Source organism: Hyla sarda, chromosome 1, assembly GCF_029499605.1.
Source record: "Hyla sarda isolate aHylSar1 chromosome 1, aHylSar1.hap1, whole genome shotgun sequence".
Lineage (NCBI taxonomy): Eukaryota > Metazoa > Chordata > Amphibia > Anura > Hylidae > Hyla > Hyla sarda.
The window spans coordinates 30410015-30426513 of record NC_079189.1 but is presented as its reverse complement, the minus strand read 5'-3'; the positions used below and the strand labels follow the sequence as shown (position 1 = coordinate 30426513).

The 16499-nt window shown below is 42.1% G+C and overlaps 1 protein-coding gene across 2 annotated transcripts in view; it reads right to left on the bottom strand.

The window, feature by feature from the left end:
• Positions 1-9739: 9739 nt before the first annotated feature.
• Positions 9740-16499, bottom strand: part of SMOX (spermine oxidase) — a 40553-nt gene continuing 33793 nt past the window's right edge. For both annotated transcript variants that reach the window (XM_056553683.1, XM_056553684.1), the window contains 2 exons: positions 11610-11770; positions 9740-10275 (listed from right to left, as the gene is read on the bottom strand). In XM_056553683.1, coding sequence (XP_056409658.1) covers positions 10138-10275; positions 11610-11770 — 299 coding nt within the window. In that variant the 3' untranslated portion in view covers positions 9740-10137. The remainder of the gene's footprint in view (positions 10276-11609; positions 11771-16499) is intronic.

Sequence of the window (16499 nt, the reverse complement as noted above, 5' to 3'; positions counted from 1 at the left end):
CATTTGATGCAGTGATTTGCTGGTAGGGAATTTAATGGTCGCTCACGTCAATGGTTTGGAAAAGCTTTTGTATAAAGCCTCCGGCGTTCCTCGCGGTATCAAATGGCCGTAGATGAGTGGAAATGAGTTTCAATATCATGGAGTTTATAATAACCGAGAGCTATGTAGAAATCCCGGGGGAGTTGCGCCTTACACGAGGCCGGAGGCAGTAACTACTATAGAGCTTTCCCTGAGGTATTTGTTGACTAATCTGGACAAGGTGACTTACCAATATCATGTGACTTTACATATCACCTACTTTCAATGGCAAGAGTAAAGGTCGCTTTAAGACACTTGGGACCCCGGTGCCCACTTCAATGAAGGTGCCCATGTCTCTCTACTGGGTGCTGTAGCCCTTCACCTGTTAGCATATATCTTAAAGGGGTACTCTGCCCGTAGAGACCAAAAAATAGGGGATTTGGCCGTGACGTCACAAGACTCCGCCCCGCATCGCATCGCCAGTCATCCGGCATGGAGCGTAGTTCACTCCGTACACCAGATGTCTGGGGTGGCATAGCCGAGATCGCGGGGTTTAAAAAAGTAAAATATAAAGAAAAGTAGTACCGATAAAAACGACAGATCACAGCGCAAAAAATGAGCCCTCATATAGTCCCTTATACGGAAAAATTAGAAAGTTATAGGTGGTCAAAATAGGGCAAATTCAAACATATGAATTTTGTTAGAATAGTTTAAAAACGTTTTTAGGTGGTACAGTTATAGAAAAGCATGTAACATGGGTATCATTTTAATCGTATTGACCCACAGAATAAAGAAAACATGTCATTGTTACCATAAAGTGTACAGCGTGAAAACAAAACCTTCCAAAATTTGCTAAATTGAGGTTTTCTTTTCAATTTCCCCACATAAATAATGTTTTTTTTTTTTGGTTGCGCAGTACATTTTATGGTATAATGAGTGATGTCATTACTAGTGTTGCTCACGAATATTCGCAATTCGAATATTATTCGCGAATATCGCATATTCGCGAATTCGCGAATTTCGCGAATATAGCGCTATATATTCGTAATTACGAATATTCGTTTTTTTTTTTTTTTTTTTTTTTTCACAGTACACATCACAGTGATCATCCCTCTCTGCTTCCAGCTTGTGTGGTGTAAAGAAGGCTCTAATACTACTGTGTGAGACTGGCGCGCGAAAATTCGCATATGCGAAAATTAGCACATGCGAATTTTCACATATGCGAATTTTCGCGTATGTTAATTTTGTATATGCTAATATGCACATATGATAGTTTTCGCATGCGCGAATGTTCGCATATGCGAAAATAAAACGGGAATATAACGAATATGCGAATATTCGCGAATATATGACGAATATTCGTCCATATATTCGCGAATATTCGCGAATTCGAATATGGCCTATGCCGCTCAACACTAGTCATTACAAAGTAAAATTGGTCATGCAAAAAACAAGCCCTCATGCTCGTCTGTGGATGAAAATATAAAAGAGCTAAAAAATGAAAATGCAAAAATTAAATTGACCTGGTCCTTAAAGGGGTACTCCAACCCTAGACATCTTATCCCCTATCCAAAGGATAGGGGATAAGATGTCTGATCGCGGGGGTCCCGCCGCTGGGGACCCCCGCAATATTGCATGCGGCACCCACCTGTTTCTTGTCTGGAAGTGCTGGAGGGTCTGGGTCGTGACCACGGGAACGGAAGTCAGTGATGTCAGGACTCCGCCCCCGTGTGACGTCACGCCCCGTCCCCTCAATGCAATTCTATGGGAGGGGGCGTGACGGCCATACTTCAGTGGCAAAAATTTTTTTTTTATAATTTTTTTTTTTTTTTTTTATCAACTGGTGCCAGAAAGTTAAACAGATTCATAAATTACTTCTATTAAAAAAATCTTAATCCTTCCAGTACTTATTAACCGCCGAATACTACAGAGGAAATTCTTTTCTTTTTGGAACACAGAGCTCTCTGCTGACATCATGACCACAGTGCTCTCTGCTGACATCTCTGTCCATTTTAGGAACTGTCCAGAGCAGCATATATTTGCTATGGGGATTTTCTCCTACTCTGGACAGTTCCTGAAATGGACAGAGGTGTCAGCAAAGAGCACTGTGCTCGTGATGTCAGCAGAGAGCTGTGTGTTGCAAAAAGAAAATAATTTCCTCTGTAGTATTCAGCAGCTATTAAATACTGGAAGGATTAAGTTTTTTAATAGAAGTAATATACAAATCTGTTTAACTTTCTGGCTCCAGTTGATTAAAAAAAATAAAAACGTTTTCCACCAGAGTACCCCTAAGGCAGTGTTTCCCAACCAGGGTGCCTCCAGCTGTTGCAAAACTACAACTCCCAGCATGCCCGGACAGCCTTTGGCTGTCCGGGCATGCTGGGAGTTGTAGTTTTGCAACAGCTGGAGGCACCCCGGTTGGGAAACACAGATTTAAGGTCTGGACTAGAGATGAGCGAACTTACAGTAAATTCGATTCGTCACAAACTTCTCGGCTCGGCAGTTGATAACTTTTCCTGCGTAAATGAGTTCAGCCTTCAGGTGCTCCGGTGGGCTGGAAAAGGTGGATACATTCCTAGGAAAGAGTCTCCCAGGACCGTATCCACCTTTTCCAACCCACCTGCGCACCGGAAAGCCGAACTAATTTATTCAGGAAAAGTCATCAACTGCAGAGCCGAGAAGTTCGTGACGAATCGAATTTACTGTAAGTTCGCTCATCTCTAGTCTGGACCTCCGGGACAGTATAACGCATTTTTATCCAGACAGATTTATTTTAAGAATAAATCCCTATGATGATGACAAGCGGCAATAACGTAATAGCTCCGTAATCTGCTGTTTGTGGTGGGAAATGCAGAATAAACTTAAAATCCGGACGAGACTAGATCTAAAAGTAGAAACTAAAGCTTTCAATTAACATAAATAGCAGTCAGCCGGGGGTAAGGCACGCGCCATTGAGACTCCCCGTGTTAGCGCTCAGCACTTTGTAGAGAAATTAATTTAAAGTTGCGCCGTATGAGTGGAAAAACAAACAGAGTGTTACAGTAAGCGCTGCCAGCGCCGCCATCTCACTAATGGAAGCCTCGGTAAATAAGTCTCGTACTATCGCAAATAAGTGAAATCATAGACTGTCTGCTATGAAATACAGGCCAAGTGGTATTCATTCTGGAATTGCATCTTAACCCCTTAAGGACCGGAGGTTTTTCCGTTTTTGCATTTTCGTTTTTTGCTCCTTGCCTTTAAAAAATCATAACTCTTTCAAATTTACACCTAAAAATCCATATGATGGCTTATTTTTTGCGCCACCAATTCTACTTTGTAATGACGTCAGTCATTTTGCCCAAAAATCTATGGTGAAGCGGGAAAAAAAATCATTGTGCGACAAAATTGAAAAAAAAATGCTGTTTTGTAACTTTTGGGGGCTTCCGTTTCTACGTAGTACATTTTTCGGTAAAAATGACACCTGATATGTATTCTGTAGGTCCATACGATTAAAATGATACCCTACTTATATAGGTTTGATTTTGTCGGACTTCCGGAAAAAATCATAACTACATGCAGGAAAATTAATACGTTTAAAATTGTCATCTTCTGACCCCTATAACTTTTTTATTTTTCCGTGTATGGGGCGGTATGAGGGCTCATTTTTTGCGCCGTGATCTGAAGTTTTTAACGGTACCATTTTTGCACGCCATTGACCGAGCGGTTTAATTAATGATATATTTTTATAATTCGGACATTTCCGCACGCGGTGATACCACATATGTTTATTTTTATTTTTATTTACACTGTGTTTTTTTTTTTATTGGAAAAGGGGGGTGATTCAAACTTTTAATAGGGGAGGAGTTAAATGATGTTTATTCACTTTTTTTTTTCACTTTTTTTTTGCAGTGTTATAGGTCCCATAGGGACCTATAACACTGCACACACTGATCTTCTATGTTGATCACTGGTTTCTCATAAGAAACCAGTGATCAACGATTCTGCCGGATGACTGCTCATGCCTGGATCTCAGGCACTGAGCAGTCATTCGGCGATCGGACAGCGAGGAGGCAGGTAGGGGCCCTCCCGCTGTCCTGTCAGCTGTTCGGGATGCCGCGATTTCACCGCGGCTATCCCGAACAGCCCACTGAGCTAGCCGGGATGCTTTCGGTTTCACTTTAGACGCGGCGTTCAACTTTGAACGCCGCGTCTAAAGGGTTAATAGCGCGCGGCACAGCGATCAATGCCGCGCGCTATTAGCCACGGGTCCGAACCGCTATGACGCGGGGCCACGCCGTGGCCCCGCGTTATAGATCGGGAGTGGACACATGACGTTCCAGTACGTCATGTGTCCTTAAGGGGTTAAAGGGGTACTCCACTGGAAAACTTTTTTTTTTTTTTTTTTTTTTTTAATAACTGGTGACAGAAAATTAAACAGATTTGTAAATTACTTCTATTAAAAAATATTAATCCTTCCAGTACTTATCAGCTGTCGTATGCTCCACAGGAAGTTCTTTTCTTTTTGAATTTCCTTTCTGTCTGACCACAGTGCTCTCCTCTGACACCTCTGTCCATTTTAGGAACTGTCCAGAGTAGGAGCAAAGCCCCATAGAAAACCTCTCCTGCTCTGGACAGTTCCTAAAATGGACAGAGGTGTCAGCAGAGAGCACTGTGGTCAGACAGAAAGGAAAATCAAAAAGAAAAGAACTTCCTGGGGAGCATACAGCAGCTGATAAGTACTGGAAGGATTAAGAAGTAATTTACAAATCTGTTTAACTTCCTGGCACCAGTTGATTAAAAAAAAAAATGCTTTCCAATGGAGTACCCCTTTAACCCCTTGGGGGCTCAGGGTTTTTCCGTTTTTGCACTTTTGGTTTTTCCTCCTCCCCTTTTAAAAATCATAACCCTTTCAATTTTGCACCTACAGACTCATATGAGGGCTTTTTTTCTTCTTTTTTTTGCGCCACCAATTCTACTTTGTAATGACTTCAGTCATTTTACCGAAAAATCTACGACGAAACAAAAAACAAACAAAAAATAAAACATTGGGAGACAATTTCTTTAAAAAAAAATCCATTTTGTATCTTTTGGGGACTTTGTCATTTTTCAGTAAACGCATGCGGCGATACAACATATGTTTATATTTATTTACACAGCTTTTTTTTTTTTAAATGGGAGAAGGGAGGTGATGCTAACTTATTAGGGAAGGGTTAAATAATCTTTATTAACTTTTTTTTTTTTTTTTTGCAATGTTATAGCTCCCATAGGGGACTATAACATGCAAAACACTGATTGCCAGCACTGATCAATGCTATGCCATTACATTGATCAGTGTTATCGGTGGTCGATTGCTCAAGCCTGGATCTAGGGCATGGAGCAATCAATTGCCGATCAGATGCAGAGGAGGAAGGTAGGGACTCTCCTCGTGTTTCCTCAGTTTCACCACGGTGGTCCCAATCAGCCCGACTGAGCTGCCGGGATGTATTTTTTTTTTTTACATTTTAGACTCAACGATCAACTTAGTCTAAAGGGTTAATACCAGACATCTCCGCGATCATCGATGTCCGGTATTAGCCACGGGTCCTGGCTACCGTTAGCCGCCGGGACCAACCCGATATGACATGGTGACGGTCTGCCAGAACAGTGGAAATCCCCCACATGTGACCCCATTTCAGAGACTACACACTCACGGAATGTAATAAGGGGTGCAGTGAGCATTTACACCCCACTGGTGTTTTACAGATCTTTGGAACAGTGGACTGTGCAAATGAAAAATAAAATTTCTAAGTTTCACGGACCACAATTCAAAAGAAGTCTGTCAGACACCTGTGGGGTGAAAATGCACATTGTATTGCTTGTTACATTCTGTGAGGGGTGTAGTTTCCGAAATGGGGTCACATGTGGGTCCACGATTCTGGCAGCATGGTGGCTTTGTAAACACACATGACCTCTAATTCCAGCAAAATTATCTCTCCAAAAAACAAAATTTTGCTCCCTCTCTTCTGAGCCCTGTAGAACGCCTGCACGGCACTTTACATTCACATGAGGTAATTCCTCACTCAGAAGAAATGGGGTTACAAATTATTTTTTTTTGGGGGGGGGGGCTTTTCTTCACATTACCACTTGTGAAAATGAAAAATTTGGGGTAACAGCATTTTAGTGAAAAAAAAAAAATATATATTTTCACGTCCAACAGCCACCCCTGTGCAAATCACCTATTTAGGCCTCAAATGTACATGGCGCTCTCACTCCTGAGCCCTGTTGTGCGCCCGCAGAGCACTTTATGTCCACATATAGGGTATTTCCGTACTCAGAAGAAATTACAAATTACATTACAAATTTTGGGGGTCTTTTTTCCCCCCTTTTACCTCTTGTGAAAATGAAAAGTATGGGGCAACACCAGCATGTTAGTGTAAAAAATGTGTTTTACACTAACATGCTGGTGTAGACCTTAACTTTTCCATTTCCTAAGGGACAGAAGTAGAAAAAGCCCCCAAAAATTTGTAACAATGTCTCCCGAGTACGGAAATACCTCATATGTGGGCCTAAACTGTTGCCTTGAAATACCACAGGGCTCCGGAGTGAGAGCGCACCATTCGGATTTGAGGCCCAAATTAGGGATTTACATGGGGGCGGACCTGGATGCAAGTGTTACACTTGCCTTCACCACCAAAAAATACCCTACAGTTGCGATTCCCCAAACAGGGTGCCTCCACCTGTTGCAAAACTCCCAGCATTCCTGGACAGTCAGTGGCTGTCCGGCAATGCTGGGAGTTGATTTAGGAAAGTGCTGTAAGAGACGTTTTACATTTTTATTGGGGGGGGGGGGGGGGAGGGTAACTGTAAGGGGGTGTACAAGTAGTGTTTTAGCCTTTATGTGTAGGTGCAGTGTAGTGTTTTTAGGGTACATTCACATGGTTGGGTTCACAGAGTTTTCCGCTGAGAGTTTTAGCTGCGGCGGAAAAATTAGCTGCAGCTCAAACTTGCAGCGGAAAACTCACTGTAAACCAGACCGTGTGAATGTATCCTCCAGCTGTTGCAAAACTACAACTCCCAGCATGCCCTTTTGCCATCAGTACATTCGGTAACAGACAAACTCCGTGTTTCCCCACCAGTGTGCCTCCAGCTGTGGAAAAACTACAACTCCCAGCATGTACTGATGGGAGATGTAGTTTTTGCACAGCTGGGGGCACACTGGTGGGGAAACACTGAGTTTGTCCGTTAATGAATGTACTGATAGCAAAAGGGCATGCTGGGAGTTGCAGTTATGCAACAGTTGGAGGGCCACTGCACAAACTGTGGTCCTCCAGATCTTTGTGGCCACTCACCAGGATGGCGCTGCTGCATCACTCTGGCGCAGTTGCCTGGATCGGTTAAGCCACCAGCTCCTCATACCGTTCCCCCACTCTACCTGGACACCCATGGGACTGAACTTTAACCCATTCGCCACCCCAACCCCCCCGCTGCCCATGATCTGCGATTGGTCCGAAGTGACCGACCAATCAATTGCAGGAATAGGAGGAGTGGCACCCCTGCCCCTCACTCCTATCCCTTCAGAGTGATCGGTGCTGTCTCTGTCAGCACCGATCACCCATATTTTTTGGGGTCAGAGACCCGGAATCGCCGGTCTGAATTGGCCTGAATCTCTTCAGGGCACTATTGCATGGTACCTCCTCTCAGTTGCGATTTTGTGTGTGACTTTAAAAAGTGCCCTCCAAGAGCAGTTTTGTACGGTCTAATTGCAATGATAAATCTCCCCATGTGCTGCCATACCATATAGATGCCTTATTTAACTGATATTCTCGGCTATATAATGAAGCATGGTTTGATTATTTGAAAGGACCTATGTAGATTTATACCAGTGTTTCCCCAAACGGAGTGCCTTCAGCTGTTGCAAAACTACAACTCTGGACATGCTGGAAATTGTAGTTTTGCAACAGCTGAAGGCACCATGGTTGGGAAAAGCTGGTCTATATACAACTTGGAGGGTACGTGTAGCTAATGTATGTGTGTGGTTGGGGCAGGTAGTTTAGTAGGTTTATTTGTAATATTATAAAGTATTTGATTAATATTTTTCATAAAATGCATGCTTAATCCTGAGGGGGGAAATTTTTTATATATAAAAATATACACACATTTATATATACATTTTTAATTATTATTAATAGTATTTTTATTATGTCATACAGGTTATTATAATACAGTAATCTGTATGACAATCAATATGTATTTTATGAACGATTGTACTATTGTCACATTATTTGTTATAATACAGTAACTGATCATACTACATAATTATGTGTTTAAAAAAATTATTAACTTTTTTATTATAAGTATTAATATTTTATTTAAGTTAAATTAAATACAAATAAAATTATGTAGTATTGTCAGATAATTACAATATTATAAATAAACTGACAATAAAAGACAATAGTACATATTATAATTAAAGAAAATTAAGTGATTACTAATACTAATTAATCGTTCATAAGAAAATACAAACATGTATTATGTCATACAGATAATTACTGTATTATAATGAATAACCTGTATATAGACAATACTACCTCATTTTTGTATTTACCGTATATACTCGAGCATGAGCCGACCCGAATATAAGCCGAGGCCCATAATTTCACCCCAAAAACCGAGGAAAAGTTATTGACTCGACTATAAGCCTAGGGTGGGAAATACATCATCCCCCCCAACCTTCATCCTCACCGCCTGTCAATCCCTTCATCAGTGGTCTTCAACCTGCGGACCTCCAGATGTTGCAAAACTACAACTCCCAGCATGTCCGGACAGCCATTTGCTGTCCGGGCATGCTGGGAGTTGTAGTTTTGAAGCCTCTGGAGGTCTGCAGGTTAAAGACCACTGCGGCCTTCGTCCTCATCCAGACACCCCCTTTAGATTTCTACTCACCTCCCCTCGGTGGTAAGTTAGGGTGAGCTGGTCCGGGCCATTTATGCTGCAGGGACCATCCCGTGGGGATGGTTAGTCGTTCCGGGTTGTCCATCTTCACCGGGGTGGGGGGACCCTCTACTCCGCGCCGGGCCCTGCACTAATGACGTTGCCTTGACAACGACGCACTGGGACGTTCATGCGCGTCCCTGTGCGTCGTCGTCAAGGTAACGTCACTGGTCCAGGGCCCGGAGCGGAGTAGAGGGTCCCCCCCACCCCGGTGAAAATGGACAGCCCGGGACGACTAACCCTCCCCACCGTATGGTCCCTGCAGCATAAATGGCCCAGACCAGCTCACCCTAACTTACCACCGAGGGGAGGTGAGTAGAAAACTAAAAGGTTGTGTCTGGATGATGAAGGCCACAGTGGTCTTCAACCTGCGGACCTCCAGAGGTTTCAAAACTACAACTCCCAACATGCCGGACAGCCAACGGCTGTCCGGGCATGCTGGGAGTTGTAGTTTTGCAACATCTGGAGGCCCGCAGGTTGAAGACCACTGAGAAGGGATTGACAGGCGGAGAGTTCACTCGAGTATAAGGCGTTTTCAGCACGAAAAATTCGGCTTATACAGTAATTTAACTTAGAATTATGATTTTTTTAAAATTTTATATATTTTAATTATAATAAATACATTTTGGTAAAAGGATTTTATGTTGCAGGTTACCACTAATGTCAGTAGTCCAAAAACTGATGCAGTCACCCAATGACACCAACCGGTCTCAGATCCTGGGGCGTTGTAGATTGGCATCCCCCCAAATATGTACCAAAAATAAACACACACATTTTGTGCTTTCTTTAAAAAGGCAGAAGATCCTTCTGACCTGATGAACTTTTATTGATTTTTGTAGTATTTGTTAGTAGAAGGCACTTACAATACAGAAAAGAAAACAAAAAAAAATCCAAAATAAAAAAAAAGGCACCAGGTGTGCAAGATGTAAAAGGACACGAAAACAATGACTAGGGCAGAGTCGCACCCTTCCCCATTAACAATACATTACATGAATTTGCTACAGACTCGTCATTTTTTTTTTTCTCTCTTTAGTTTTTCACTTAAATATTTAGAATTTTTTTTTTCTTAAAAAGGATAAAAATGGTTCTACTTTTAAAGGTTAAAAAATAAAAGATGGACACACACTGGTAGTCATGGGCTGAGGGTCAGTGGTTGTAGAATAGAGACTCTCAGTTGTTGCATTGTAAGAAGTCTTGGTACATATCGGCAAGGTGGATCGCTTCCCTCTGGCCAGACAGCAAAGCACCATGGGTTGTGGAATAATACTTTCTGTGAGTGGCCTCACCGGAGAACATCACCTGCAAGGGCTGCAAGAGGAGACATTGGTTAGGATCAACTATATAGAGAGCAAAAGGAAACCCTATACATTTAAAGGAGTACTCCGGCCCTAAGACATCTTACCCCCAGGATAAGGATAGGGAATAAGATGCCTGATCGCGGGGGTCTCGTCGCTGGGGACCCCCGTGATCTTCCACGCCGCACCCAGTTAGAATCAGCCCCCGGAGCGTGCTTGCTCTGGGTCCGATTACTGGCGATCACGGGGACGGAGCATAGTGATGTCACGGCTCCGCCCCCCGTGTGACATCACGCCCCGCCCCCTCAATGCAGCTGCCACGCCCCCTCCCATAGGCTTGCATTGAGGGGGCGGAGCGTGGCGTCACACTGGGGGCAGAGCCGTGACGACTGACTAAGCGTGAAACGCGTCAGAGATTTCATGTATGTAGCTGTCTTCATTGAAGAAAGAAACCCATTTTTTATCCACATCCTGGTGCTGGACAATATGTCGTTTTGTGACGTCACTATGCTCTGTCCCCCGTGAGCGCCAGTAATCGGACCCAGAGCAAGGACGCTCAGGGGGCTGATTCTAACTGGGTGCGGCGTGGAAGATGACGGGGGTCCCCCGCGATCAGGCATCTTATCCCCTATCCTTATCCTGGATATAAGATGTCTTAGTGCCGGAGTCCCCTTTAAAGGTCATGTAGAAGAGACTCTCCTGGCCCTCCGACAACACCGATTGTCAGAAACAAAGTAATGATTCACATCAATGTCCAGTGGATTTAGGCTGTGTTCACATGCTGCAGCTAATAAGTGGTACCGCAACTAATTCTCACATGCGTTTTTGGCACAAATTACCAAATTTACATTATCTCTGTAAAATGCGCCCTTTTTACATCATAATTTCAACCATTAAAGTGGTACTGCAACTAATTCCCCTGAACACATCGATAATTTACATAGTTGCAAAAAATGTATATAATATAATAGTAAATATTATAAATTAAATAAATAATGAGGAGAATTATATAAATTAAATGACAATTTATAAGATTATTAATATATATACATAATAATAAAAATATAAATAATATAAATTCTAGTTTAGTCTAATGGTATTATCACACTGAGAAAGGAATTTTCTTGCAGAATTTCCTCAGCGGATCCGCAACATTCAAATTGGCACTTATTTTGTGCAGAATGTGTTGCTGCGTCAGGAATCAGAGTCCCATTTAAAGGGTTGCACTTTTCTGGCCACCGCCAACCTGATTGTGGGTGCTAGAGGTGGTCAGGAAAGTGAAGATTAGTCCTTTGCATAGTGTATTTGGGTCATCCATATTGAGGACAGCGCCCCCATATTACTTACCGCAGTTTTTGAGCTCTCGGTATAAGGCAGTGGTTTCATAAGTTTCTCAACATCTGCTCCACTGGAGCCAACTTGAGTATAGGAATAAGATCCGAGGACGTACGGGTTACTGCCCCAGGAGGACCTCAGGATACGCCGAGGTTTTGGAATGTTTGGATTCCCTAAAATCAGGAGGAAAAAAATAATAATAATTAACACCGTTCAGGCCGATACCTTTCCATTTCCTATGAACTATCACATGAGTGGATAAGATCAGGGGGTCAAGTCTTGGGGATAAAAACAAAGTGTGGGAACTCACCCAAGATCTCTACTGAAGGACTGGTCCTGCTAATGGGAACAGTGTTCATGCTGTGGAAAAAGTGCAAGAACTCCGTTCCCACGCGTTCCTGCAGGACGTGAGCCCTGGATAGGAGGCTTCCTTATACAAGATCACCATACCATTAGATACCTGTTCTTATTTCTACCACTTTTCTTTACCAAGATCACATGACCAGCTCCTTTCCTGAAATGCTCTGTCCTGCTCCGTATTATCTTTGGATAAATAAATCAGTGCATCAGATATCAATATATAGCATGTATCTGAAATTATTTACACTGGGATTATGTACACCTGCAATTAACCCATTAATGTCCCCGTTATTCCACTCAATATCTTCTTGACCTTCATTTAGGTTCAGGACGGAAACTGAAGCCCAGTAAACACATCCAGCACAGACATATTGTATTACAAGGGGGAAACTCTGTGCCAAGTCCTGGATGTCCTCTAAATCTCTATCAAGTGAGAACACATCACATACATTGATTTCAGTTTTTTTATAAATCACAAATTTAAAAAAAAAAAAGGGAGGGTTGGGGGGTGCTTTGGACATTAGTTTGTCAGAAACATGCCCCTCCCTCACCAGAAAATAAGCTGATCAAATGGATTACTTGGCAATAATTTTTAAAGGAACCTGGCAATTATTCAATTTTCCTGCAGCACCCCCACAGGCCAAGTGAAGAATTAAACAACACCTAGTGAAATCAATAGGCTGTTCCGGTTATGCTTGGCTATGTTGGGTCCTCCAGAAAAGACACTAAGGGTACGTTCACACTACGGAATCTCCGCTCGCCGAATTCCGCGAGCGCGCTAGGGCCGCGGGCCACTGAACCCTCACCATTGACGGCTATGCAGTGCTCGCGGAATCCGCGCAAAGAATGGACATGTCCTTTCTTTGCGCGGAACAATTTCAGCGGTGGAATTGTCCGCCGCGGAAATTCCACATTGTGAACGGGTCTTGCGGAGACCCATTCACACTAATGTTAAGTTCACACCGTGGAATTCCGCAGTGTGAACATGGCCTAAGAGTGTCTCCAATTACTAACCTTCATCAACTAGCCCAGTGTTTCCCAAATGTGGTCCTCAAGCACCCCCCAACAGGTCATGTTTTCTGGATTTCCTTAGTCTTTCACAGTATTAATTATAAATATATTATATTTATATTATATTATAATTATATTATATCTAGAGATGAGCGAACTTACAGTAAATTTGATTCGTCACGAACGTATCGGCTCGGCAGTTGATGACTTATCCTGCATAAATTAGTTCAGCTTTCAGGAGACTCTTTCCTAGGACTGTATCCACCTTTTCCAGCCCACCGGAGCATCTGAAAGCTGAACTAATTTATGCAGGAAAAGTCATCAACCGCCGAGCCGAGAAGTTTGTGACGAATCAAATTTACTGTAAATTCGCTCATCTCTAACTATATCATATTTATATTATATCTCTCACAATCTCTCTATAATATATAATCTAATATATATATATAATCTAATATATATATATAATATCTATATCTATATCTATATCTATATCTATATCTATATCTCTCTATCTATATATAAAATTTCATCTGACAATACCCACAACTATATAGTTAGTTAAAGGGGTACTCCCATGGAAAACTTAATTTTTTTTTAAATCAACTGGTGACAGAAAGTTAAAACAGATTTGTAATTTTTTTTCTATTAAAAAAATCTTAATCCTTCCAGTACTTATTAGGGGCTGCATACTAAAGAGAAATCCAAAAAAGAAATGCATTTCCTCTGATGTCAGGACCACAATGCTCTGCTCTCTGCTGTCCATTTTAGAAATTGTCCTAAATATGTTTGCTATGGGGATTTTCTCCTGCTCTGGACAGTTCCTGAAATGGACAGCAGAGTTCAGCACAGAGCACTGTGGTCATGACATAAGAGGAAATGCATTTCTTTTTTGGATTTCTCTTTAGTATACAGCCCTTAAAAAGTACTGGAAGGATTAAGATTTTTTTATAGAAAAAAAATTTACAAATCTGTTTAACTTTCTGGCACCAGTTGATAAAAAAAAAAAGTTTTACTGGCTATGCTAATTTACATATGCATGACATCACAGGATACACACAAAGTGGGGGAAATGTTGTCCTATGCTTACTCCTATAGCCTTTTTTTTTTTTCTCCCTATACGGGCCTGTATGGGGGCTATTTTTTTGCGCCCTGATTTGTAGTTTTTAACAGTACCATTTTTGTTTTGATGTGACTAATATTTTTTTTTTAGTAAATTCTGAAGTTGCAGTTACTAACTACAACTCCCAGCATGCCCTGATACAGACTGTGGCTCAGCAGCTGCCCTAAACAAAAACTACAACTCCCAGCATATTTGACTATATAGTAGAGGTCACTGTTTCCTAACCAAGGGTGCCTCCAGCTGATTCAAAACTACAACTCCCAGAGGCACCCCTGGTTGGGAAACACTGTTATAGTATATGGTGCAACATTCCGGGAGTTGGAGGATTGGTTGAAAAAAAAATACCAGCCATTGCATGGCCGGTATTTTTAATGAAAATACCGTCAGGGTGGCCATAATACCTGCTGTGCCGTTAAAATACCGGCCAGGTGGCAACCCTATTCATACACCATTATAGAAGATGGGCATTAATACTGGGAGGTCTTTGGTCTTCTGTTCAGAATCATGATCTTTCAGTCAGTCATTAAAAAAAAAAACAAAAAAAAAAATAAACACTCTGGAGGACCTATCCCGTCCCGCTGTACATGGACTATCCATTGACTATCCATCGTAATGATCACAGTGGAGAGTTACACAAAATGGAAAAAGCCCTTTAAAAACAGCAAAAAAAGGTAAAGTAATAGATTTTTTTTTTTTTTTTTTTTTTTAACTTCCCCTATACAGGGCTTAGTTTGCCAAAACTCCACCACATTATTCAAATCACTTGGAGATGGTGCATCATGTAAACCATTTGAAAACCTGACAAAAAAAAAAAAAAAAAAAACAGTTTTCTTTGTTTTCGCACTTATGATTTTTAGAAGGAGAGGAGGAAAAAACGAAACACTCAATTTTCCACCTATAGATCCATATAATGGCTTTTTTGGCGCCACCAATTTTACTTTGTAAAGATATTAATTTAAATTTTTTTTAGAGTGGTGGGTCATTTTTTGCTTCATGATCTGTAGATTTTATTGGTTCCGCTTTTTTATAAATCTTTTAGGGTATACAAAGTGACCAAAAACGTGCAGTTTTGGACTTTTATTTAATGTATACGCCATTGACCGCGCAGTTTAATTAACGTTCTATTTTTAGAGTTCGGACATTTATGCACACGGCGATACAACATTTTTACTATGTTTACATATTTTTTTTATATGGAATTTGGGAAAAGTGGGGCATTTTAAACTTTTAATATGGAAGGGGTTAAAAAGGGTATATTTAAAAAAAAAAAAAAAAATTTAAAAACACTTTATTAGTCCCCTTAGGGGACTTTTAGGAGGAATCATTAGATTCCTCATACAGATCAATGTAGTTCCATAAAACTACATAGATCTGTGTGCTCTGCGCTCAATTGATAAAGCCTGGTCCGTCCAGGCTCTATCAATGACAGAGTTGCAGCAGCCACAGGAGGAAAGGTAAGCCCTCCGGTTACCTCAGCAGTGGATCACTCCCCCGCAATCGCGGTGCATCCTCCGGGACTGTTAAAGGTCCCTTTAGATGCCGCTGTCTGCTTAGACAGCAGTGATCTAAAGGGTTAACAGCCCACCCTGCACAATAGAGTTTTGGTATGTACAGCACAGCCTTAGACAGTTGATTTCTATAAAACACTAGACAAACTCTGAAGCTTTCAGAATTTTTAACGTGCAATAAAATTATTGTGTCGGCTCCAGCAGTGCTCCTAAACCTCCACAGAAAGGACTTGTTGCATAGTCAGAAAGACAAGCGAAATGAGTGCAACTTCTCATTAATGTCTTGAAGTCCTGCCTTGTGAAGCCAATGGGTTAGAACCCAACCAAGAAATCTTAGGTGTTCAAAAGACAATGGATTTTCCCAGCTTCTGGGCTGTATGCAAGTTATGCAGGCAAAAGGCAAACACACACACGGCAATACCAAGTAAATAGGCCATGTACACCAAAATATAGTCCCTACAGGTCCATACTACTGAACCGTAGCCACATTGTGTAATTGTGGGGCACCATATTGATGGGGAGCATGGAAAAACAGAAATCAAATTTTTGGCCTTCACAAACCTTAAAAGGAGTAGTCCAGTGGTGACTCAGTGGTGAGCAACTTATCCCCTATCCTAAGGATAGGGGATAAGTTGCAGATCGCGGGGGGTCCAACCGCTGGGGCCCCCCGCGATCTCCTGTACGGAGCCCCGACAGTCCGCGGGAAGGGGGGAGTGTCGACCTCCGCACGAGGCGGCGGCCGACACGCCCCCTCAATACAACTCTATGGTAGAGCCGAAGCGCTGCCTTCGGCAATCTCCGGCTCTGCCATTGAGATGTATTGAGGGGGCGTGTCGGCCGCCGCCTCGTGCGGGGGTCGACACCCGCTATCTCGGCGGAGAGCCGGGGCCCCGTAAAGAG